Source organism: Lactuca saligna, chromosome 1 (genome assembly GCF_052625555.1).
Source record: "Lactuca saligna cultivar CGN05327 chromosome 1, ASM5262555v1, whole genome shotgun sequence".
NCBI lineage: Eukaryota > Viridiplantae > Streptophyta > Magnoliopsida > Asterales > Asteraceae > Lactuca > Lactuca saligna.
Genome location: NC_136417.1, coordinates 42,191,347 through 42,216,519, shown reverse-complemented (window position 1 = coordinate 42,216,519; position 25,173 = coordinate 42,191,347). Strand labels below are relative to the sequence as shown.

General features: G+C 36.2%; 2 protein-coding genes across 5 annotated transcripts; both read left to right on the top strand.

Annotated features, from left to right (window-relative positions):
• The first annotated feature begins 7,734 nt into the window (after window positions 1–7,734).
• Window positions 7,735–12,796, top strand: LOC145034182 (UDP-glycosyltransferase 73E1-like). 4 transcript variants are annotated; one of them, XR_013677937.1, is made up of 5 exons: window positions 7,735–9,479; window positions 10,826–11,164; window positions 11,461–11,533; window positions 12,292–12,355; window positions 12,626–12,796. XR_013677937.1 is itself a non-coding variant. In XM_078982553.1 (2 exons), the coding sequence occupies exons 1-2, from the start codon at window positions 8,000–8,002 to the stop codon at window positions 12,658–12,660; spliced, it is 1,515 nt and encodes a 504-aa protein (XP_078838679.1). In that variant the 5' UTR covers window positions 7,735–7,999; the 3' UTR covers window positions 12,661–12,796. The 4 variants fall into 4 exon arrangements, 1 of the variants encoding a protein (XP_078838679.1); XR_013677935.1 differs by having other exon boundaries at window positions 12,288–12,355; XR_013677942.1 differs by having other exon boundaries at window positions 7,736–9,479; window positions 10,819–11,164; window positions 12,288–12,355.
• Window positions 12,797–20,118: 7,322 nt separating this feature from the next.
• Window positions 20,119–24,882, top strand: LOC145005386 (uncharacterized). The gene is made up of 4 exons (XM_078964468.1): window positions 20,119–20,665; window positions 20,900–21,240; window positions 22,180–23,755; window positions 24,260–24,882. The coding sequence occupies exons 1-4, from the start codon at window positions 20,119–20,121 to the stop codon at window positions 24,880–24,882; spliced, it is 3,087 nt and encodes a 1,028-aa protein (XP_078820594.1).
• The last annotated feature ends 291 nt before the right edge of the window (window positions 24,883–25,173 follow it).

Genomic DNA, 25,173 nt, shown 5'->3' with positions numbered 1-25,173 from the left:
ACGTATACAAAACGAGAACTATGTTATCTTTATAGGTCATTTTCCCACTCATAAATAACAACACTTAATCTTCCTAGCTTTCATGCAAATTTCTTAAAGGGACCCTTTCACATTGTTCTTGGATGGTAGTAAACCAAGTATTACATCAAAAGATCTAGGAGACATGGGCGGAAAAATCTACCCAATCCACTTCCAATTGTTTTCATATAAAACTATTCATTATTTGGATTTGAATTGTCTAAGTGGACAATTTGTATTCAAAACATTTTGTTAGGATATTTGGATGACAAAACTGTAAAATTGGTCCTTGTGGTTTGTTAAAAACTTTGGATGGGGTCCAAAAAGTTTTTGATTTGCATGGAAGGTTCAAAATCAAGGTTTTTCCAGGTTTTTAGTCCCTGATGCACTTAAAAAGACGATTTTACCCTTTTTATTTCTTTTTTCTATTTTCTTTATTTTCTTTGGTATTTAAATAATTGAAAATAAAAAATAAAAACTAAAATCTCACCCAACCCCCTTCTCTCTCTCTCTCTCTCTCTCTCTCTCTCTCTCTCTCTACCCACCATCTTCCCCACCCTTGTTCCTTTCTCATCTAATGGGAAAACCTTTCAGTCCTTCTCTCTTTCTTTTCTCCATTACATGCTACCCCAAATTAGGCATCGAAGGTTTCTTTTCGGTGATAATCTCCAATATAGAAATCCCCAAAGTGTAACACATTCTTTCCGACCACAAACGTTTCAAAGCTGGAAAGACGAGGTAAGAAGTCGCTTTGAATCAAAAAGTTAGATGATTTTATCACCCCACTGAGAAGACCATGATTGTGAATCGATGCTACTGCTTTCGTTGCTACGAGCGCTATTTCCTATCCGATTTCCCAATTTAACGGCATAAATTGAACGCCTTCGCTTCTTGCGAAATTGAAATCACTTAAAGGTAAAATTTAGAAACTTTAGTTTTTAATTATGGGATTGCTTACCATGTAGGAACTCCTCCAAGCTGCCTAAACATAAGTAGTCATGAATAACAAACGCTTTGCTGCCGTACCAAAAACCAAATCAGAGCGGCAACAACCACCGGTTGCCACGAAGGGCGCCGGAAATATTAACCCAGTGCTCGAATTTGCTGCCATGGGTGATGTTTTTACAGATCTTTCTGATTGTGATAATGGAGCCATAGTAGGACGATAACTTAGTAAAGTGGGCCTAAGGATCCACCACCGAGTCTATTCTTGGGGGGTTGAATGAGATCACAGGGGTTAAATGTTGTGATGGTTTCATGATCTTTGAAGATGATTTTGGTGGGAAGCTTGATTTTGACTTGTGAATTGGGTGGTGGTGGGTTTGGTGAGTTTGGTTGAGATGATCCTATCTGGAATAAGATGTAGAGAGAGAGAGAGAGAGAGAGAGAGAGAGAGAGAGAGAGAGAGAGAGAGAGAGAGAGAGAGAGAGAGAGAGAGAGAGAGAGAGAGAAAGAGTAAGTGGGGTGGACCCATCCTATTACTTTTATTTTTATTTTTTGCTTTTTCTTAATTATAAAACAATTAAAACAAATAAAGAAAATTAAAAAAATAATAATAAGGGTTAAATTGTCTTTTCAAATTTTAAAGGACCAAAACCAAAGAAATTTTTTGATTTTGGACCTTCCATGCAAGTCAAAAACTTTTTGGACCCCATCCAAAATTTTATGCAAACCACAAGGACCAATTTTACAGTTTTGTCTATTTGGATGCTTGGATTGGTTGTCAGCAAAGCTAAATTATTTTATTGGATTTCAGATTGGTTTTAGTTTATAAAATAAAAACAAACGATAAGGACTATTCTTCTAAATAGTTTTATAAACTATTAAATTTAATATACTTTTCTTAGTAGTTGTTTAAACATTATAATTCACAAATATGTAATTTATTTTTGTTATTTATAGAGTTGGTTAATATTCAAAGCTTAACCTGCAAATCAATTGGTCCGAGCACTAAGGACTATCCATGTAAGTTTTTTCAAATGTAAGGACCATCATTGTAACAAAATTCCCATAAAAAATGTTTGTGGTCTTTTTTGTAAACAAGAAAGATGTTAAATCTTGATTATGCTAAAAGCAACCATAATTGAAATGGGTGCCCTCGTTTTTGTACTGCTGTTGATATGTGATAGGTTCATTTTATTGTTGGTTGAGGTCTTAATAAATGACAAATAACAAATTAATGTATCAGTATTTGACACGTAAAATTTCTTATCAGTGACCTAAATGGCATCTTTTTGTTTTCTATCCTTATCGTGGGGATGCACATGCATGCTAGGAAATTTCATTTTCGTTTGAATGTATTTGCTGACATGGACATTCACGTAGTTAAATTAAATCAACTTTCATGCATTTTGTATGTAGTGAGGATTGATAATAATGAGCTATATATAAACAAGGACCATATATACAAAGATTATATTGCATTAATTGTAGTTGCTCGTATGTTTCTAATATCATTTATTCCCAAGGTTGGTTGAGGTGTAAAGATTTCTTCTCCAATTATATGCACTATTACCACAAATCCTTTTTAGGGAATGCACGAAAATAATTATAATTTTCTTAATTTTCACATTCTTGCATATAACGTTATAAAATATTTTAAAATATACGTATTGTAGGATCGTCTTTTAAAAAGATTATTGGGGAATCATCCGCATAACATAGTAGTGATATATAATAGATAACTTAGATATCAAGGTTGGATAGTATATAAAACTTTAGATAGACCAACACTGTAATCTAATGCAACTTTGATGATGCAGTTAAAATGATCACTTGTTGATGCAGTTAAAATGATCAAGTGGTATATGGATATAAAAAATACCCCTATTTAATGGTGTTGTTATAAAACCGTACCAAAAAAGATGAAAACTGCACCAAAAAAATATTGCTTAGAATCGTACCAAAAATGATTATAACAGCATCAATTAAACTTGCAATCACCTCCATTAAACCTCCATAGACGATGTTCTTCAGGATTAATGCAGGAGAGCTGGAGAGGTGGCTATCTTCTTTAATATGTTTCAAGTTTTATTGATGGTTTATTTTTACCACTCAAATGAAAAAGGATGTACATCACTAATAGGTGTTGACGATTAATAGGTGTTGACGATTTTAGTGTCACCATATCATTTTAAGTAACTGGAACTAACATGTGAGCTAAAGGGATTTATAATTTGTACTCTAATATATGTACGGGGTTGTGCGGAGTGCACGCATATATAAGATCGAAATAGAAGCCGCTTCGACGACTAGTTAGGGGTCGAGGGTTTCCAAAGGGGCAGCGCCCCTAGCGGGGTCCAAGGGGCAGAGTCCCTGACTGGGGTCCCGCTGCCATGTTAGTGGGCGGGGTCGAGGGGCAGCGCCCCAAAACCTCACCAAATTTTACTTATGAGAACATAATGGAAAATTCAATTTCTTGAGAGTGATTATGAGTAAAACTAATGAAACTCGTTAGTTTTGGTAAGCCTAAATCCTCATTAAATCTGGATTAACATTACTTGCTTCCAAAGCACCTAATGACGGTCCAACCCTAATGAAACCCTAATCTTGTTTAATATATAAACAACTCTTCTTCTAAAGAAGGGGGTTACGATCTTAAGCTCTCGTTTTGCATCATACTTTCACAAAATCCTCTAGCATATTGGCTTACATTTTATATGCCTAAAAACGTAAGCGTTCACTTGGATTATCCTAGGCTGAATTTCTTGTAACCCAGACATAGGGTAGAAATATCACTTCGGAAAGTAATATCACGATCTAAGTTGGTATCCAAATCTCCACTACAAATCGTAAATTTCCCTACAATTAGCGGTGAGTCTTTTCTCCTTGAATATGTTCCTACACTCAGATCCATCATTTTCACCTACACAACTTCAATTCTTATATATTATAAGATTTTTAGCCACAAAAATAAATAAATAAATAAAGTAACGAAAAGATAGACATAATAAAGCATTTCACCTGGTTCCTCCTCTTATGAATCATTAACGTTAATGTTGGGTTCCAAAGAACTCGAAAGATGCTAAAATAGTTCCTGCTTACATTTAACCAAGGAGTAAGACTTAAGTCGATATGCAAGGTTAAAATGAAAACCGATTGATTAACTAACATTAGGAACTAGACAAAAGGTAGTGATGAGGGTCTAAGTGATGGTGCTTAAAATAGTGGTAAACAAGAGGTTGTGTTAACTTTGGATTTCTATGTGTAAACGTGAATGAAAAATTAGAAAAAGAAGATTTGGGAGAGATATTTGTAAATTTGGAGAGATCTATTGTGAAATTAAAATTTTGAACAGACTTTTTAAAAGTAAGATTAAAGGGAAAATGACTTATATGGGTAACTATGTTTTAAAATCGTTCAAAAAATACCATTTAAGTTTGGTGTGTCCAAAAAACACCATCCAAGTAAAACATTTGTACAAAAAACACCAACGAAGTACATTCTTTGTTCAAATTTGACATTTGGTAATCGACAACTACCGGTAAAAAATAAGTAAAGGAAAAAAAAACAATAAGAAATGACTCAAATAGGTAACTATATTTCAAAATTGTTCAAAAAAACACAATCCAAGTTTGGTATGTTCAAAAAACATCATCAAAGTAAACTTTTTATACAAAAAACACCAACAATGTTTTGTTCAAATATTAACCACCGGTAATTGGTTCTTACAGGTTAAATAATAACTTGCTTAACAAATATGACATGTCATAATAATGATTGACAAAACAATAAATGATATATTACTTTTTTAAAATCCGATTTAGGGTTTCTTCATAAACGAATAACTTCTTCTTCTCCTATGATTGCTCTTCTTCTTCTAAAGTGATGATCTCGAACTCAAGTCCAAAACCCTAACTCTTAACTTAAGGCAAAAAGGGCTCCTTTACCCCTGCCTCAATGGGTCTCCCTCCCCCTAAGGTCCAAATCCATAAAAAGCCGAAAAGGCATCCAAGCCCAACTACAAGGCATCTAAGGCCTATTATGGCCCAAGAACCCCCAATATGGCCTTAAGCCTAAAAAATGACCTGGTACAATCAGGTGGGCCTGATGCCTAACTTAAACAGGTCCATTCATACGCCTAACATATGCTGAAGCCTCTGCGATTTGGATTTTATGCAAGTACGCCCGATGTACTCCTACGTATGCCTATCGTACTCGTCTAGGCTCAAGAACCGCCAATCTTCTGAAGGCCATAACTTATTCATTCTAAGTCCAATTTCGTTCTTTATATCCATGTGAAGGAAATGAGAAGCTCTACAATACTATCAACTCTCCCTTGCCATAAAACTTTTGTAACATAAACCCAAACTTCATAAAGGCTCGAACTGATACTTACTGATATGCCAATGGGCTCAAACACAAACCGAACACTCGGTCCCTACCCTCGGTTGGACCTTGGAATGACGAAATCTAATTTAGCATTAAGGTACCACTAAGAATTGCAATCTGAAGGCCATAACCCTCAATATGGCTGTCTGATGCCTAAATTAGCTCCCATAGATATAAAGAATGACGAAATCACACTTAGAATGAAGAAGTTATGGCCTTCAGAAGATTGGCGGTGCTTAACCCTAGCCGAGTACGTTGGGCGTACGCTAGGAGTACGTTGGGCATACTGGCTCGACATCCAGATCGCAGAGGCTTCAACATATGATGAGACTATGCACAGACTTGTTTAAGTTAGGCATCGGGCCCACCTGATTGTAGCAAGTCATTTTTTGGGCTTAAGGCCATGTTGGGGGTTCTTGGGCCATATTAGGCCTTAGATGCCTTGTAATTGGGCTTGGATGCCTTTTTGGGTTTTTATGGAAATGGGCCTTAGGGGAAGGAGGCCCATTGAGGCAGGGGTAAAAGTGCCCTTTTTGCCTATGTTAAGAGTTAGGGTTTTAGACTTGAGTTCGAGATCATCACTTTAGAAGAAGAAGAGAAATCATAGTAGAAGAAGAAGTTATTCGTTCATAAAGAAATCCTAAATCGGTTTTTAAAGGAGGAATATATCATTTATTGTTCTCTCAATCATTATTATATCATGTCATAATAGTTAAGCCAAGTTATCATTTAACCTTTAAGAGCCAATTACAGGTGGGTAATATTTGAATAAAACATATAGTTTGTTGGTGTTTTTTGTACAAAAAATTTACTTGGATGATGTTTTCTGAACATACCAAACTTGGATGGTGTTTTTTGAATGATTTTGAAACATAGTTACCTCTTTTAGTCATTTCCTTTTTTTTTTTTTTTTTCCTTTTCTTATTTTTTACTGGTAATTGTCGATTACCAAAAGTCAAATTTGAACAAAGAATGTACTTCGTTGATGTTTTTTGTACAAATGCTTTACTTGGATGGTGTTTTTTGGACACACCAAACTTGAATGATATTTTTTGAACGATTTTGAAACATAATTACCCATATAAGTTATTTTCCCAAGATTAAATGGTGCTGTTCCACATGATTTTTTGATGAGTTTATTGATTTAAGTGTCGGTTTAAACTAACGCACAAATAAATGCATTTTTAATGTATTTACTATGATTATAGGGAAATTGCACCGACAAACGTTTTAAATCATGCAATTTATTGGCTTATTGATACCAAATTGCTTTAATTTTTTTTTTAAATCAACAAATATTTTATAAATAACAACATCTACATGATTAGCAAGAAGACGAGAGGATAAGCTTAAAATACATAAATTTAGACAAAAGGAGATATGCTCCACTCAATACACGTAGCTTTCACACCTTTAGTTCTATATTTGAACCAATATAGGGAAATCACTTCATCCACCACTTTTGTAGGGCACATTCTTCTTTGTTTAAATATTCTGTTGTTTCTTGCCCCACCCATATGAACCATAATAGTCCATAAAAAACTGAGTTAATCCTTTCTTTCTTGGTGGACAGCTTTCCTAGTTCGCCACAAAATTAAGGAGATCTGCCACACTATTGAATCGAGTATTTGGTATTTCACACCACTTTAGAATCCGTTTTTGGGCCTCTATCGCAAATCTGCAGTTGATTAGAATCTGATCACATGTTTCTTTTTCCTCATTACAAATGATTTTTATAAGCTTCCACAGCACCCAAAAAAAAAAAACATTCCCCCAAAAAACAGGTTCTGTAGTACTAGTTTATTTTTTTGACATTCCTAAGAGTACGAAACAATTAACATGCTAATCTAGTACACGTTTAATTTCTTGTGCCTAGACATATGAATCAAATAGTTTTCAGGCAAAGTAATTACAATCCTACAACTATCAAATGTATGATCATCAACATCTCCCTATTTTCTTTCCAACAAAATACTAGTTTTTTGGAACTCACTTCCGTTTTTCATACTAACTAGTCAAGACGTTTTCGATGTCTATCCACAAACATGACTTGGTACGTATTAAAGGTTAGGTTTCTTAGAAATTAGATTTTTTTCCCACAAATTTTGTTGGTGATAATATATAGTATCACATGTATAATTACTATAAGTGGAATTAATATGAGTAATTATTATTTAATGACATTTAAATTGTGATTTAATATAAGTTTGATGGTGCAATTTACTCATAATACCTTATTTTTGTCACTCTTAAGGGTTTTTAATACTTCTATTCTCTCCATTAACATTGCTTTTTTTTTTTCGTGACCCGAATTAGAAAGTGACTTTAATGGATGATTGGATTTCCTACACCTCATGATAGAAATATCAATCACGGAGAATACTAAAGTTACACGATCCATCAAAAATCCAAAAACCCAGATGACTGTTTTCATACCCAATTTTTAACATAATTTTCTTTACATGAAGTTATTTGCTAGTTGCAATCTAGAACATAACGTCAATCTTGAAGGGTCTTGGTTTTTGCAAATCACACAGATTATGACACGTGGCAAACACTTACAACACTTCACATGTTATTTGAGCCAATTTGAATAGATCCCTCAAGTAGTTCTACAAACAATCATCCAAAACCACATTCTTGTACTCCAATGGCTTCCCCTTCTTCCGACCTTCACTTTATCTTGTTCCCTCTAATGGCCCAAGGCCATATGATACCCATGGTGGACATTGCCCGAATGCTAGCCCAACGCGGTGTTCTTGTCACTATAATCACAACTCCACTTAACGCCAACCGTTATAAATCAGTCACAGATCGTGCAATCAAATCTAACCTCAAGATTCAAGTTCTTGAACTCAAACTCCCTTTAGCTGAAGTTGGGTTGCCTGAAGGATGCGAGAGTTTTGACTTGATTCCATCAACTGCACTAGTGGTCAAGTTTTTCGACGCCATTGCCATGTTAGAAGAACCAACTGAAAGCATGCTCCAGCGTTTAACTCCTGCTCCAAGTTGCATCATCTCAGATAGCGGTTTACCATGGACGACAGGTCTGGCTAAGAGGTTAAATATTCCTAGACTTGTTTTCTATGGACCAGGATGCTACACGTATCTATGCATACACATAGTAGCGAACACTAGAATACTTGATGAAATCAAATCCGACTCTGAGTACTTTGTGCTGCCCGGTTTGCCTGACCGGATCGAAGTTACCAAACCCCAGGCTTCTGATTGGCCAAAAAGAGACTCAAAAGAAAGGATGGAGATGTTTCAACGTATAGAAGAAGCTGGAAAAGCTGCATATGGGATTGTCGTGAATAGCTTCGATGAGTTAGAGCCCAAGTATGTTGAAGAATTCGCGAAGGCGAAAGATAAAAAGGTGTGGTGTATTGGACCGGTTTCGTTATGTAACAGAAGTTTCCTAGATGTAGCCGAAAGAGGTAGCAAAGCTTCCATTAACGAACATGATTGCTTGAAGTGGCTGGATTTAAGAGAACCAGGTTCTGTAGTCTACGTTTGCTTAGGGAGTCTATCGTATGCTTCCACAGAGCAAGTCATTGAGCTTGGATTGGGATTGGAGTTATCGAACAAACCGTTTATTTGGTTCATTAGAGAGACAAACGAGGAACTAAAGAGATGGCTCTTGGAAGAAGCATATGAAGAAAGGATCAAAGATAGAGGTTTAATGGTGTTTGGTTGGGCACCACAAATCTTGATACTCTCACATGCAGCGGTTGGGGGTTTCATAACGCATTGTGGGTGGAACTCGACTCTAGAAGGGATCTCTAATGGGATTCCAATGGTTACATGGCCTCATTTTGCTGACCAATTCCTAAATGAACGATTTATCACAGACGTGTTGAAGATTGGAGTGAGAATTGGTGCGGAGGTTCCTGTTTCTTTTGGGGAGAGAGATAACTTGAAAGTGATGGTTAAGAGGGAAGATGTGAAGATAGCTGTGGAAGGTTTAATGAATGATGATGAAGAAGGAAAGGCAAGAAGAAAGAGAGCTAAAGAGCTTGGGGAAATGTCAAAGAGAGCAATGGAGGAAGGGGGTTCCTCTCACAACAACATGACGTCGATGATTCAAGAAATTAGTGAAGAAGTAGCCAAGAACAATAAACCGTTTCAAGGTATTATGTAGTCATAATAGCTTTTACACCATGTTTTTTTGGGTTATTAATTAATTGGTAACAAATTGTTTCAAGGGGAGGAACACTATGGTTATGAATTTAGTGTCATTTGAAGATCTAGATTGATGTTAGGTCACTAGGTGCAAGTTTACATCTTCGTGGTCTTCCAAAACGAGTTTTTTTTTTTTTTTTTTTTTTTTTTTTTTTTTTTTTGAATTTCATTGGTCGCTAATAGATATGATCTGTCGTAATATAGTGATAGAATTCTTACAATGAATTTTCGATTTCAAAATATATCAAATTCGACCAATAGCGACAGAATTTTCATGGCTAGTTTATGGACGTTTTATCCGTTTGTAATTTTCTGGAAAAAGAAACGTAGCAAAGATTTATTCTGCTCGGTATTTTCATATCATTGCTAAAATAATTATATACGTAAAGTTCTTTTATAATACATTTCATGAATAAAATAAAAAATATAAAAATATAAAAAATTGTAGAAGCTCACGGATTTATTATTTATATAATTTTTTATTAATCGTGGCTGTCCCTAACTTGATTATTTGAGGGGTGCACGCCCTCCTAGATTAATTTTCAGCCAAATATTACAAAAAAAAAAAAAAATATTTGTTTTTGTTTTTGTGTTCTTGTCCAGATGTACAAACCAAAATGTTTTTTTTTTGTTTGTTTTTCTCTTCTTCCGTTTGATGTAAAGCAATCAAAAAAACATATTTTTTTCTTTATTTTTGACGTTAAAATAAAAACAACTTTTTAAAATGATAGTGGTGAATTTTTTTTTTTTTTTTTTTTTTTTTAATTTTAGAAAAACACACTTTCTCATAGTCAAGATAGCGACAGATATTTGCTGTCGGCAAATCGATCACTCATTGATTGTGCAAACGAGTCTTATTAATTAGTGTTTTTCATTTTAAAATCATAACACCAGCCGGATGTTAACGGAAATCTAGGCCCATGAAAAACTATTGGGAAAATTATTTAAAAAGGTAAAGAAGTTTTAAAAGTATATAAAAAATACCATTATTGTTTTTTTTTTTACACAAAATACCATTTTATCGGGTATTATAGGTTATTCGGTTTTCAAATGTTCAAAAAATATCATTGTTGTTTTTTTAGTACAAAAAATATCATTAATGTTACTATTTGTACACAATACCAACAAAATACACATGTGTTCAACTAAATATTGTAGTAACTAGGTACGTCAGGTAAATGGGATGAGAAGAGTGTAATCAGCAAGTGCTTGTTTGATGAGATTGTTTAATTTTTATTGAAATTGTTGGCAAAAATCTTACTTCCACCGTATGATCCGCTGAACAAGATTACAGGTGACTCTTCAACTGACAAATTTCTCTTCAAATGCGTGATGAGAAGAGCGTAATCAGCAAGTGCTTGTTCGACTGTTAGATAGGCTAAAGTAGAAGCGTTCTTGTATGCCTCTTTCTGGCTTCCATATGGCATCGATTCACCATAATATCGATGCTAGATCAAATCACGCAGCTTTTGATAAAATTGTATTATTAAAGGTCTGCAAGTGAAGAAATTAATGTAGAGTATAGTGATTAGGGCTTTTACTTCGGGGAAGATGACCATGACACCAAAACGAGGGGCGAGTTCCCAAATGAAGTCGGTGGTGGCAGCAAACCTGTAACAGCGCGGATTCCTAGGTATTATTCATTCTTTCATTTTTGGTATTTTGTGAGGAGACTCGGCGAGTTGGAGCTCAAACTCGCCGAGTAGGATCGCGATTTTGGACAAGGTTCGCGTCTGGACTCCGAGTCCAAGGAGTGGACTCGGCGAGTCCACGCTATTTAATGAAACCCTAATTCCCCGGGTTTGGAGCCTATTTAAGGGCACTTATAGCCTCCCATTGCGGCTACCAGTCCCTTGAGAGAACCCTAGGAGAGCTAATTCGTTTTGGGAGAGAGTAAGTGACTTTTGGGCCTTTGTATTCTTTGTTTAGCAAGAGGAAGGTGGCAAGAGCAAGGAGGATGTGAGATTTCAGCATATCCAGAGTCCAGAGGCTTCCTTTTGAGGTAATGGTTCGAATCTCTTTCAGTTATAGGGTTGATCTTTAGAGTTAGGGTTTTATAACCCCTTTGGAGAGTGATTATGTGAAGCAAATGGCCCCTCTTCGAGTTTGTGCCTTGGATCTGGACTCAAAGAGGTCCAGAGACCTTAACCATTGGAGCTTTTTGGGTTATTATGGAGTCATTGGACCTAGGTGGTTATTTTGGGACCAAATCTCCTTTAGATGCCTTGTGGGGGTTATACAAGCATCAAGCTTCGAACTTTACGTGACATTCATGCTTGGGAAGGCCAGATCTATGGTTTGGGAAAGCAGATCTGACCTTAGAAGGTCAATAAAGTTTGTGCATGGCATGAACTCGCCGAGTTGTTCTTGGGACTCGGCGAGTAGGGTTGGGGTTTCACGTAAAGTGTTCAGCTAGTGGACTCGCTGGGTTGGGGGATAACCCAGTGAGTCAGGGAGAGTCATTATGGGGCTGAGTGAGGCCGGAACTCGCCGAGTTGTTCTTGAGACTCGGCGAGTTGAGTCGTGGTTGCCCTGCGATTCATGTCTGGTGGAACTCGTCGAGTTAGGGAAGTACTCGACGTGCCAAGAGAGGATCCGAAGGAGTCAGTGAAAGCGTATAGACTCGCCGAGTCGCTTTGATGCACTCGCCGAGTTCGATCAAAGTTGACCGTTGACCAGAGTTGACCAATGTTGACTTGATAGGGTTAGTTAACCTTAGTTGTAAAACTGTTAATTAGAGATATATTGTATTATAGGAAGATTATAGTGCGGGGGATCGAGCACGAGTGATTCCAGGGATTTGCGAGTTATCGAGATACACGAGGTGAGTCTTCTCACTATACTTTACCTTGAGTAGGTAACTAGAGTTATGTGATACAATGCTTGTATGTTATATATGTGTTATGTGTTGCACTGCATTATTCTATGTCATTTATGTTGTGCATGTTTACAGAGTTAGAACCTGAGGGTTCACAGAGTTTGGGTGCACGGACCCACAGAGTTATAGCCTTGAGTGGCTAATATGTGTTATATGTGGTATTTTGGGGAACTCATTAAGCTTTGTGCTTACAGTGTTTGGTGTTATTTGTTTCAGGTACTAGTGACGACCGTGGGAAGGCGCCGGCTTGATCAGTACACATACTCGGGATTTTATGTTATGAGATCTTGGGATTTTTGTATGACATGAATTGTATTTCAAACATGGGTGTTTTTACGAATATTAAATGAATTATGTTTTTATAAAATGCGAAAAATTGTTTTGAAATTTACGTGTTACAGACCCATTTGATGTCGCCTTCATTGCCGCAATAAAGGAAGATTAGGCCCAACTGATTAGGGCTTGGGCCCACCCAGTGATCGGAGTTGATAAGATAACGTTGTTAGAACTTGGGAAGATCATTGAAGCTGAAATGATCAAGAGTCTGATCAAAGTATCGTGTCTCGTAAGTGTACTTCGGCTGAACAAGAATGTTTTGGGTTTTGAGAAGCCGTGGGGATTTGCCGAGAAATGGAGGTAGCCAGCGAGATTCCGGCGTTGATGAAAGTAGGCAAATGATTAGGAGGAAGAACAAGAAAAAGAGTTTTGCATTGGTGGTGGAGGGTGGCGATGAAGAACAGTAGTGGCCGAAGTGACATAAAGGGTTATTTATAAAAAGTAGCTAAATTTCCATTACATTCAAAGAAGGGAAAATGACTTAAAAAGGTAACTAAGTTTCAAAAATGTACAAAAAAGACCATTGTTTGTTTTTTTTGTACACAAAATACCATTTTACCGGCTATTATAGGTTACCCACAAGGTTTTATTTGAACACATATGTATTTCATTGGTATTTTGTGTATAAAAAATATACTTTAATGGTATTTTCAGTACTAAAAATAAAACAATGGTATTTTTTGTACATTTGTTAAACTTCATTACCTTTTTAAATCATTTTCCCAAAACTATTCTTTAGAATGCTCAATGTTGGGTATTTATCCTGCACTTTTTTTTAATGTGATTGGTTGTTTTTTTTAATATTTATTAAATTATATTTTTACTAAAAATGTATTAAAAAATATCAAAATTCATTGTTTTTAATTCTTTACAAAATAAATATAATATTTATATAAATATACTTTTTAGAAAAAATTAAAAAAAATAAAATATAGTTAAAGGTAGTGAAAGATGATCATTTCCTGATTTTCGATGAGGGGAAAGAGAGCGAGAAAAAACTAACGTGACACTTAAAAAGTGAAAGACTTTTTTCATATATATCTTATGGTCTTATAAAAATATCATTAAGTAAATATCGTATCGCTAAATTGCAAAGATAAAATCTTATAGATTCTCTACTTAAACATCATATATGGTCTTGGTTGTAGATTGTAATAAATTGAAATTGTTACAATTTCTTTTTAAACTTAAATATGAATTACTATTTTATAAAGATCGACTTATTATATTTAGAAAGCATAAAAAAAATTAAAAAAAAAAAAAAAAAAAAAGCAAATTCATATATTACATTTTAATCATTATATTTTCAATAAACTAATTCTCGATGGTTTGCAATTAAAGACAAAATATTTAATCTTTCTTAATACATGATAGATTGTAGATAAGATTATTAACGGTTTTAGTTTTGAAAAACTTTTTTCTGATTGGGGACCAATAACCGATTTTGTAGAAAATAGAGAATTGGGAACCGGACCAAATAACCTGGTTTCTTCGGTTTGGTTGTGCAAAGAAGTGTGCTCTTTAGGAATGTGTTCGGTTTTGAAAGCAGACCAAGAACTGAAGAACCGGGAAGAGATGTTGTGAAAAAGGTGAACCGGGAACACATTGAATATCTCGGTTTCAGTTTTGGTTCAATTTCAGTTCCTGATTTTATTTCCTATCTTGTCTGGTTTCATCGGGTCAAATATTCACCCCTATTTTTTTTTACTTATCGATGCAACTGTAATGTGAACAGTCAACAATATTACGTATGCTCGACAAAAAATTGAATAAATATATCCTTTTTGATAAATATAATATTCAATTGGCTTAATTATGTTCAATCGGTAGTTAAACAAATCATCACTATTGATATTTTAGATACGATCAATTTTGTAATATTTTTCAAAATTTTTGCAACTTATCTTTATTTTATTATTATTTAGTATGACTATAAATGGATCAAATGAATACGAACATGAGCTTATTCATGTTTGTTCGTTTAAAATAGTCAAACGAACGAACATGAATGGATAAAAAAACGAGTTCTCTTGTTCGGGGACGTAGTTAATATAGGGCAAGAGCGGGCCTTGGCCCACCCATACAAAGTTAAGGTTATATATATATATATATATATATATATATATATATATATATATATATATATATATATATATATATATATATATATATATATATATATATATATATATATATATATAAAAGAAATCTAACTATTTCTAAAAATAGATTGATTATAATAATAATATTTTTTTAAGACGTCCAAATGATGAAGCTGATAGTACAAGTAACCATTAATAAAATAATATTAAATTTTAACCACATTTTGAATATAAAAATTTATCATCGAATCTCCTTATATTTCTCAGCAATTTGAACCCTTTTAGATATCCTTAAATTTAGCATGTTGATTCAAATATCCCTCCAATCGCATATACCTCTTTGTTCTCTCCTCTGCTATAAAGCCACCGTCCAGGAACAAAAAATGACTTCATCTCCCAAATAACACCATAGTTTGATTATTTTGTCTTCGACATGTACTTTCTTTTATAACATAACATTTTTGTAGAGGAAACATATCACCGAAAGAATTTACACGCCCCGCCGCTTTATATATATATATATATATATATATATATATATATATATATATATATATATATATATATATATATATATATATATATACTATTTTTGTTAAATAAAAGGAATTAGGATTATGATATGCTAACATAGTGTCTTTATTTTTTGGAAATTACAAAGCGAACAATACAAACTTTTTGACGTTTGTATTGTATATTTTCATTCTTTCAAAAGAAACCACCAAAGCCAACATCTAAAACGACAATGGCTACCCCATCCACAAACCTTAAAATTGTCTTGTTTCTACACATGGCAAAAGGCCATATAATACCAATGGTGAATATAGCCAAAATACAACCCAAATGGGGTGTGACTGTTACTAATGACAACTCTTGTGAACTAAAAATGTTTTACATCAGTTATCTATTGGGAAATCGAAGCTAAGCTCAAGATTCAAATTCTTGAACTCCAATTCCTAATCGCTGAATTTGAGTTGCCCTAAGGATGCGAGAGTTTTGACTTGCTTCAATCAGATGCGTATCCATAGCAAATATGTTAAAAGCTATGAAGATGTTAGAAGAACCGACGGTGAATATGCTTAAGCTTTTATGTCCACCATATCTATTTATTTTATCATTTTTGTGATTAAATTGAAAATTACTTTGATGATTTGGATGCGTATAGTTATAATGCTCTATTTATTTATTTATCATTCAACCGACTATCCAAAAAATGTATCATTAACAAGTGATAAAAGTTTTTGTTTCAAGATTCCTCAAAAAGATGCTAAAGTCTAAAAGGGTTTTTGGATAGGAAAAAAGATTAAATTTATAGGTTCTTGCTTATTTCTATCGTTATAAGTTAAGTTTTAGTGTTTTGATACTTATTTATAGTTTATTGTTTATGTATAATCCAAACACTTTGCAAAAACTATTTTCTCTCACCTCTAAAATAAGCAATAAGTTAATAAATATAAGCTGATTTAAATTCCATCTTATTTCTTGACTTCTACACCTATTTGAAATCCGATTAAAAGAAATGTTGATACAATTGAATAAAACTACACAACCCCTAACTATTAGTAATTGAACCGGAAGTTAGGTTCCACTAGGGATGAGAAATTGGGCCGAAAACCCGAACCGAACCGAGAACCGAACCGAACCAAACCGAATAAGACCCGAATAAGCAATTCGATTCGGTTTTCGGGTATCTGTATATGGCTTATTTGGTTTTCGGGTTATTCGGTCCGGGTTACCCGAATAAGGACTTATTCGGTCCAAAAAACCGAACCGAATATGAAGCGTCTATTTTCAATTGCGTGAGCCGTGAATCGATTATCCTATACGACTCCCTCTCGCAGTCGACGTCTCAACGATTCTCCCATTCGATTCCCTAATCCTAATAGCGGGTAAACCAAACACAATTACACTAAATCAAACCGACGAACACAATTACACCGAATCGAAGAACATTGAAAATTTCTTGCTGCCGATTTCTTTGATCAACATTCGACTGATTCTACTAGCCGAACATTGAAATTTTCTTTCTGCCGAATCGAAGAACATTCTACTTCTTGCTGCCAAGTGCCGACTTCTACTTCTTGTTGTCGATATTTAATTTGTTTGATCACCAATTACACCAAAATCGTAATATATTCGGGTTATTCGGGCTATTAGGGTTATTCGGGTTATTCAACTACAAAATATTCGGGTTATTCGGGTTATGTATTTATGAAATCATAAGATTTAAAAGTAATACAAAATACTTGGGTTATTCGGGTAATTCGGGTTATTCGGGCTATTAGGGTTATTCGGGTTATTCGACTACAAAATATTCGGGTTATTCGACTCCTTAATCATCTTGCACAGGTTATTTGGGTTATTCGGGTCGGAACCGAACCGAATCGAATAATACCCGAACCGAACCGAACCCGTATTGCTTATTTGGTTCGGTTTTCGATTCATACAATTAGCCTTTCAATCTGTCAAGAGAAAGACCACATCCTATGGAATCCATAACAAAAAAATCATGTTAATAATCGCAAAGTTCAATGTTAATAGCTTATTTTATTTCCTTATTTTTATTAGTTTATTTTAGATTTTTTAAATCTTTTTATCATTAATGCATTGTATTTTATTTATTTTTCTTTAGTATGGATCGTACCGGGTGCTTGTTATGTTGCATGAGATATTTTGTAGGTTTTCCGGTGCTTGTTGCGGTTGCGGGTTGATCGGAGACGGGCTTAGTGGGCTCCCGAGGCATTATTGGGCTTGGCGGAATCAAAGAGGAAGAATTGGGCTTTGAAAGTTATTGACTTGGATTATTTGGGCTTGTGAAGATGAATCATAAAATTCAAATTTTGGGCTTGGAGCATCCATTTGGTGGCTAAATGATGATTGGTGCATTTCAAATTACATGGACAATGAGGGGGGACCAAAGGAATCTTTGGTAGTGGAAGGGTGGAGTGGCTTGGTGGACCAATAGCATTACAGCAACATTTGCGCGGGTGGAATTTCCGTCGCGCGGGTACCCGCGCAACTGCCCAGTTTGGGCATTTTGGTCATTTCGCTTGCCATAACCCTTGAGGATCAGATCTAGAGGCTCATTCACGATTTTCCACCATTAGAGACCTGCAAGAGGCGATTTTGGGAGCTAGAGATCATTTCCTTTCATCTTTCCAAATCTTAGGTAGTTTCTTTATGCAATTAGATTATTGTTCTTGTTACTTTGTTGCCATGAGTGGCTAATACTCTTATTTGGTTGACTTTGGCTGAAAACCAATGAATGTTTGTAGGTTTTGAAGGATTTATGTTGATTATCAATTTATTCCATGTTTATGATTCTAGTTTGCAATTCTTATGCTTATTTGATACTTTGATCATGAGCTTAGTATTTGATTGAGCAATAGTTGATTTATTTCATTGATTTTGCATTGGATCATTGAATTTATCTAGAACAAGGGCTTTATGATGGTAGAAATCATCTCTAGCTTATGAATCATATCTCCTTTATGGATGTGTAAGCATTTGACATCCTCTAGGAATTGGGGATTCCTTCATTCTTAAGGCTAATTGATTTCTTGGGATTAATTGCTTCAATTGACCCTTGATCTTAATTAAGAAGGTGTGTTGTGGGCTTCCCCAACCTCCATACTACCTATGAGGAATCTTGGCATATCATGCTTCATGATTGCCATAACCAATTTGGGATGAAGGATAAGCTTTGTATTAGATCCTAATGATAAATACACAAATGTTCATTGTGTTGAATTGCCTTAGTTAACCAATTATTCACAATCTTTGAGCATCTCATCAACTTGCTTAATTGCAAAGGTTTTTAGTTATTCAAGTATTTTAGTTTTCAAGTAATCAAACACCCCCCCCCCCCTTTTATTTTAATTGTAGTTAGTTAGTTTAATTTCACTAGTTCTATTGAATTGCATTGGTGATTGAATACAACCATTTCCCCGAGGATCGATACCCCTTTTTACCATTATATTACGTTTATTTAGCAATCAAAGGGTGTAATTTTCTTGGTGGGCTTGACATCCCGACCAAGTTTTGGCGCCGTTTCCGAGGAAATTGGTTTTTGTTATTTGATTGTTTATGCCTAGGTCTACAAGAACCGGTGAACTACTCTACAATCCGGAAATTGAAAGAGAAGCAAAAATGTTGAAAAAGTTAGCCAAACAAGCAAAGCAACAACAACTAGTTCAAGCTTCTTCCTCTTCTCCACTAATCAACATAGAAGATCAAGTTCATACTTCAAGTGATACCGACACCGAACCGAGTTCTCCAATTGTTGGTCATTCCTTTGAAGACATTCCATTTGAAAACCACATAGCCATGAATCACACTCCACCTCATAATCCCAACCCAAACCCAATTAACCAAGATGCCAATACCCCACCCCATCAACCAAGACAACAACCACAAGAACCTCTCATCGATATGCCACCTTGGAATCAAGCCCCTCCTCAAAACCAACCCAATTATCAACCACCACCACAACTACAAAATCAACACTTCCACCAAAACAACCAACCTCAAAACAATGCTTTTCAACTTCAACAAGTACATTACCCAAATCAACCTAATTACCAACCCCCTCCAATGTACCAAAACCCAATGTACCCACAACAACAACCTCCTTACAACCAATACCCTAACTACCAACCTTATCCACCACCAATCTACAATCCCCAACTATACCCATATCCACCTTACCAACAACCACCAAATTACTTGCAACAATATCCCAATAACCCCAATCCACCCAATCCTCCTCAAGAATTGACACTTAGACAAATGATGGAAACGGATGTTACTCATACACCTCTTGCTATTGTTTATTCCGCAAACCGCCGAGGGATTGAATTGAAGTCAAGTTTCATCCATCAACTTACCAAGTTCCATGGGTTGGATAGAGAAGATCCTCAAAAGTATTTGAAGTCATTTCATATGATATGTGTTAGCATGTTGCCCGACAATGTGACATTGGATGATTTCAAGTTGACCGCATTCCCGCTCACCTTGGAAGACAAAGGTAGAGAGTGGTTATTCAACTTACCACCGGGATCTATTCACACATGGGAAGAGTTACTCAAGGCCTTCAATAGCAAATTCTATCCCACCTCCCGGATATCAAGCCAACGAAGTGACATTTTGGGGATTCGTCAAGGGGAAAATGAAACATTTCATGATTTTTGGGAGCGCTTCAATAATTTGTGTACAAGTTTTCCTCAACACAATATACCCAAACAACTACTTCTTCAACAATTTTATAAGGGTATGAATGAAAAAGATCGGAGGATGATTGATGCTTCAAGTGGTGGTGACATCTTCAACAAAACCCCTCACGAGATCCGATTACTTTTTGGTACCATTTCTCAAAATCAAAGGAATTTTGGGACTCGAAATGACATGAAGAGAAATTCTACACAAGTGGTTGGTGAAGTTAGCAACACTCAACATTTGGAATCAAAGCTCTTGGATTTGACTAATGTGTTAAGTCAAATGGTGGTGGGAAGTGGTCAACAATTGATGGTATGTGGTATTTATGCAATGATGGGTCATTATACGGATAAGTGTCCCACACTTGGAAGTGAACCGGAAGATGTGAATGTAATGGGCGGATATCAAAGTCAACCAAGACCCATGGGATTTCCAAATAACTTCAACCCAAATTGGAGGAATACCCAAAACAACCCTTATCCACCAAAGCAAAATCCACCAAATCTTTTGATGAGATCCCAACATCCACAATACCAATCCCAAAAACCCCCATATCCACAAAATTCTTATAACCCTCCACATTACCAACACCCTCCACAACAAGGTCAATGAAGTGGTAACCATCAAATGAGTCTTCAAGAACTTGTTACTTCTCTTGCTCAAAGTCAAACCTAATTTCAACAAGAAACCAAGAATACTTTCTCCAACATTCAAGCACAAATTGGAGACTTGGCAACCGCTCTCAACAAGATAGAACAAAGGGGTAAACTTCCATCACAAACCGAGAAGAACCCCAATGTGAATGCCATCACCTTGTGAAGTGGGAAAACACTTGGAGAAAGTCAACCTAAAAGAGTTTCAAGAGAAGAAGAAGATGAAGTGATCATAGTGGAACCTCCAAAAGTTGTGGTTCCTCCAAAAGAACCGGTTGTGCCAAATGTTGATCAATCCGACCCTTCCAACAAATCCATCAAACCATTGGTCATACCACCACCTTTTCCATCCCGTTTGGCTTCCTCAAAGAAACAAGAAGAAGAGCAAGCGTTTCTTGAGACTTTCCGCAAAGTTCAACTCAACATTTCACTATTGGATGCCATTAAGCAAATCCCACGTTACGCCAAATTTCTTAAGGATTTGTGCACCAACAAGAGAAAATTCAAGACAAATGAGAAGATTCAAGTAAATGTAAATGTATCCGCGGTCATCCAAAAGAAGCTTCCACCCAAATGCAAAGACCCGGGAATGTTTGCTATACCTTGTACCATTGGTGATTTACATGTTGAAAGTGCCATGCTAGATCTTGGAGCCTCAATCAACGTCATGCCATACTCGGTTTTTCAATCTCTCAATGTTGGACCTTTGGAAGAAACCGGAGTCATTATTCAATTAGCGGACAAGTCAAGTGTATTTCCAAGAGGCATGTTGGAGGATGTACTCGTTCAAATTAATCAACTAGTATATCCCGCGGATTTCTATGTCATTGACCTTGAAGAAAAGACTCCTTCCAAGTCATCTATGATTCTCCTTGGAAGACTCTTCATGAATACCGCTCACACGATTATTGATGTCCACAATGGGAAGATCACCATGGAGTTTGATGGCGAGACCATTCACTTCAACATCTTCGAAGCAATGAGATATCCTAGCAATATATCTCCGTTGTATCGAGTTGATGTGATTGAGCCAATCACCCAACAATTATTCGAGTTATCAAATGGGTATCTTTTAAAGATGGTGCTTAACATGAGTCTTGAAGGTGAAAGTTTGAAGAATACCTTGGATATGTATACATTGGATTCCGAAGTCGAAAATATTGTGAAGGCTTTAGAAATTACTAATTCCAGAAAGAAGGATGTTTCTCAAGTTGCATTATCTCATTCTCCAATCAAGATGCCACCTTCCATAATCCAACCACCCACACTTGAGTTGAAAACTTTACCTATCCATTTGAAATATGCTTATCTAGGTCAAGATGGGACTTTACCGGTGATTATCTCTTCTCAATTGAAAGACTTTGAAGAAAACCAATTGATTGAAGTCTTGAAAGAGCATAAAGAAGCCATGGGGTGGACCATAGCGGACATCAAAGGGATAAGTCCTAATGTATGCACTCACAAGATACTCATGGAAGATGATTGCAAACCTAGGAGGGAAGCCCAACGACGATTAAACACTCCCATGATGGAATTTGTCAAGAAGGAGATTATCAAGCTACTTGATGCAGATATGATTTATCCAATTTCCGACTCCAAATGGGTTAGTCCGGTGCAAGTGGTTCCCAAGAAAACGGGAATCACGGTTGTGGAGAATAACAAAGGTGTAATGGTACCAACTCGAGTTCAAAATGGATGCAGGGTGTGTATTGATTATAGAAAGTTGAATTCAAGCACACGGAAAGATCATTTCCCTCTTCCTTTCATTGATCAAATGCTCGAGCGATTGGCGGGGAAATCGCATTATTGTTGCCTTGATGGATACTCGGGTTTTCACCAAATACCCGTTGCCCCCGAAGATCAAGACAAAATGACTTTTACATGCCCCTTTGGCACATTTGCTTACAAGCGGATGCCATTTGGATTATGCAATGCTCCCGCCACATTCCAAAGATGCATGGTGAGTATCTTCTCCGAGTATGTTGAAAGTATAATCGAAGTGTTTATGGATGATTTCACCGTGTATGGCAATTCGTTTGATGAATGTTTGGGTAACCTTAAGAAGATTTTGAAAAGGTGCATAGAGAAAAAGTTGGTGTTAAACTTTGAGAAATGTCACTTCATGGTTAATCAAGGAATCATTTTGGGACACATTGTCTCCAAAAAGGGCATTGAAGTTGATAAAGCCAAAATTGATGTCATCCAAACCCTACCTTACCCAACATGTGTTAGAGAAGTGAGATCTTTCTTGGGTCATGCGGGATTCTATAGAAGATTCATCAAAGATTTCCCCAAGATTACGCGACCAATGTGCCTTCTTCTTCAAAAAGATATCGATTTTGACTTCAATGATGCATGTCAAGAAGCCTTTGACAAACTTAAAGACTTGCTCACTTCCGCACCAATAATCCAACCTCCAAATTGGGAGCTTCCATTTGAAATAATGTGTGATGCAAGCAATTTTGCTATTGGAGCGGTCTTAGGTCAAAAAGAGGGCAAAGCATCACATGTCATCTACTATGCTTCTAAAACATTGGATAATGCTCAAGCCAACTATTCCACCACTGAGAAGGAACTTCTAGCCATTGTATTCGCCTTGGAAAAATTCCGGCAATATCTTCTTGGGAAAAAAGTAATTATATATTCCGACCATGCCGCATTAAAGTATCTCATGACCAAGAAAGATGCCAAACCACGGTTGATTCGTTGGATTCTTCTTTTACAAGAATTCGACCTTGAGATAAAGGATAAAAGTGGTGCCGAAAACCTAGTTGCGGACCACTTAAGTCGGTTGAATGTTGGCGGTTCTTCTTCTCCTATCCTTGATGAATTCCCGGATGAGCACCTCTTCCATATCTCAAATTCCATTCCATGGTATGCGGATATTGTCAATTACTTGGTTACTAAAGAAATTCCTCACGCCTTTACCAAGCACCAAAAGGCCAAGTTGAAGAGTGATTCCAAATACTACGTATGGGACGACCCTTATCTTTGGAAACATTGTCCGGATCAACTAATATGGAGGTGTGTTCATCAAAATGAGGTCGAGTCAATTTTGAAATTTTGCCATGAATATGCATGCAGGGGACATTTTGGTCAAAACAAAACCATGCGAAAGGTGCTTGAATGCGGACTCTATTGGCCAACAATGTCAAGAGATACCTATCTATTTTGCAGGAGTTGTGATAGATGTCAAAGAACGGGCACCATATCCATGAGGCATGAGATGATTCAAAGTCCTATCCTTATTTGTGAAATCTTTGATGTGTGGGGAATAGACTTCATGGGTCCCTTCCCCATTTCATTTGGTTATACTTATATACTCTTGGCAGTTGATTACGTTTCAAAGTGGGTTGAAGCAAAGCCTACACGACATGATGATTCAAAAACTGTTATTGACTTCTTGAAGTCAAACATTTTCGCAAGATATGGTGTACCGAGAGCCTTGGTGAGTGATAGGGGAACTCATTTTTGCAATAAAATGATGGAAGCAATGACGAAGAGATATGGTGTCACACACCGGATATCAACCGCTTATCATCCACAAACAAATGGCCAAGCCGAAGTGTCAAACAGAGAAGTCAAACAAATTCTTGAAAAGACCGTCAACACTACCCGAAAAGATTGGAGCTTAAAGTTAGAAGATGCTTTATGGGCGTATCGGACCGCCTACAAAACTCCAATCGGTATGTCTCCATTCCGCCTTGTCTATGGAAAATCTTGTCATTTACCGGTGGAATTGGAACACAAGGCATATTGGGCGGTTAAAAAGTGCAATTTCAATCTTGAAGAAAGTGGAAAGCACCGAAAAATGCAACTTCAAGAAATCGAGGAGTTAAGAAACGAGTCTTACGAAAACGCAAGCATCTACAAAGATAAGACGAAAGCGTTTCATGACAAGCACATCACTCGAAAACACTTTATTCCGGGCCAAAAAGTTCTTCTTTATCATTCACGCTTAAAACTATTCCCGGGAAAGTTGCGATCTCGATGGCACGGACCTTTTATTGTCATAAAAGTGTTTGATCATGGTGCGGTTGAAATTAAGAGTTTGGAAACAAATCAAATATTCAAAGTGAATGGGCACCGCTTGAAACCATTTTATGAAGGCTTTGATATGGGAGAATTCGACAACATAACATTGGAAATACCAAATTACGAAAGTTGATGGAAGCGGGACTATGTCTTGGCAAAGACGTTAAATAAATGCAATGTAAATAAATAATGTCCATTTGAAGTTTTGGGTGTTTCTACATTTGAAGTTAGCCATAAAAATAAGCATATAGAAGTCTTCCAGTGATTTTGGTGAAGTTTGAAAATTTCCAAAAATTTGACTTTTGCGCGGGTGCCCGCGCAGTCTTTGCGCGACCAACCCCAGCTGCACAGGTCCCGAGTTCCAAATTACACAAACAAGGGGTGCAAACTGATTGTTGCGTGCGGCCAATACCCACCCGCGCAG

What these genes read in the sequence shown, in the direction of transcription:
- LOC145034182 (XM_078982553.1), top strand. Translation starts at nt 8,000, where the DNA reads ATGGCTTCCCCTTCTTCCGACCTTCACTTTATCTTGTTCCCTCTAATG. An exon ending in GAACAATAAACCGTTTCAAG is followed by an intron (nt 9,480 to 12,625) that starts GTATTATGTAGT and finishes TATTTGTTTCAG; the next exon opens with GTACTAGTGACGACCGTGGG.
- LOC145005386 (XM_078964468.1), top strand. Translation starts at nt 20,119, where the DNA reads ATGAATGAAAAAGATCGGAGGATGATTGATGCTTCAAGTGGTGGTGAC. An exon ending in CCAACACCCTCCACAACAAG is followed by an intron (nt 20,666 to 20,899) that starts GTCAATGAAGTG and finishes AAACACTTGGAG; the next exon opens with AAAGTCAACCTAAAAGAGTT. An exon ending in GAGGTGTGTTCATCAAAATG is followed by an intron (nt 23,756 to 24,259) that starts AGGTCGAGTCAA and finishes CTTATCATCCAC; the next exon opens with AAACAAATGGCCAAGCCGAA.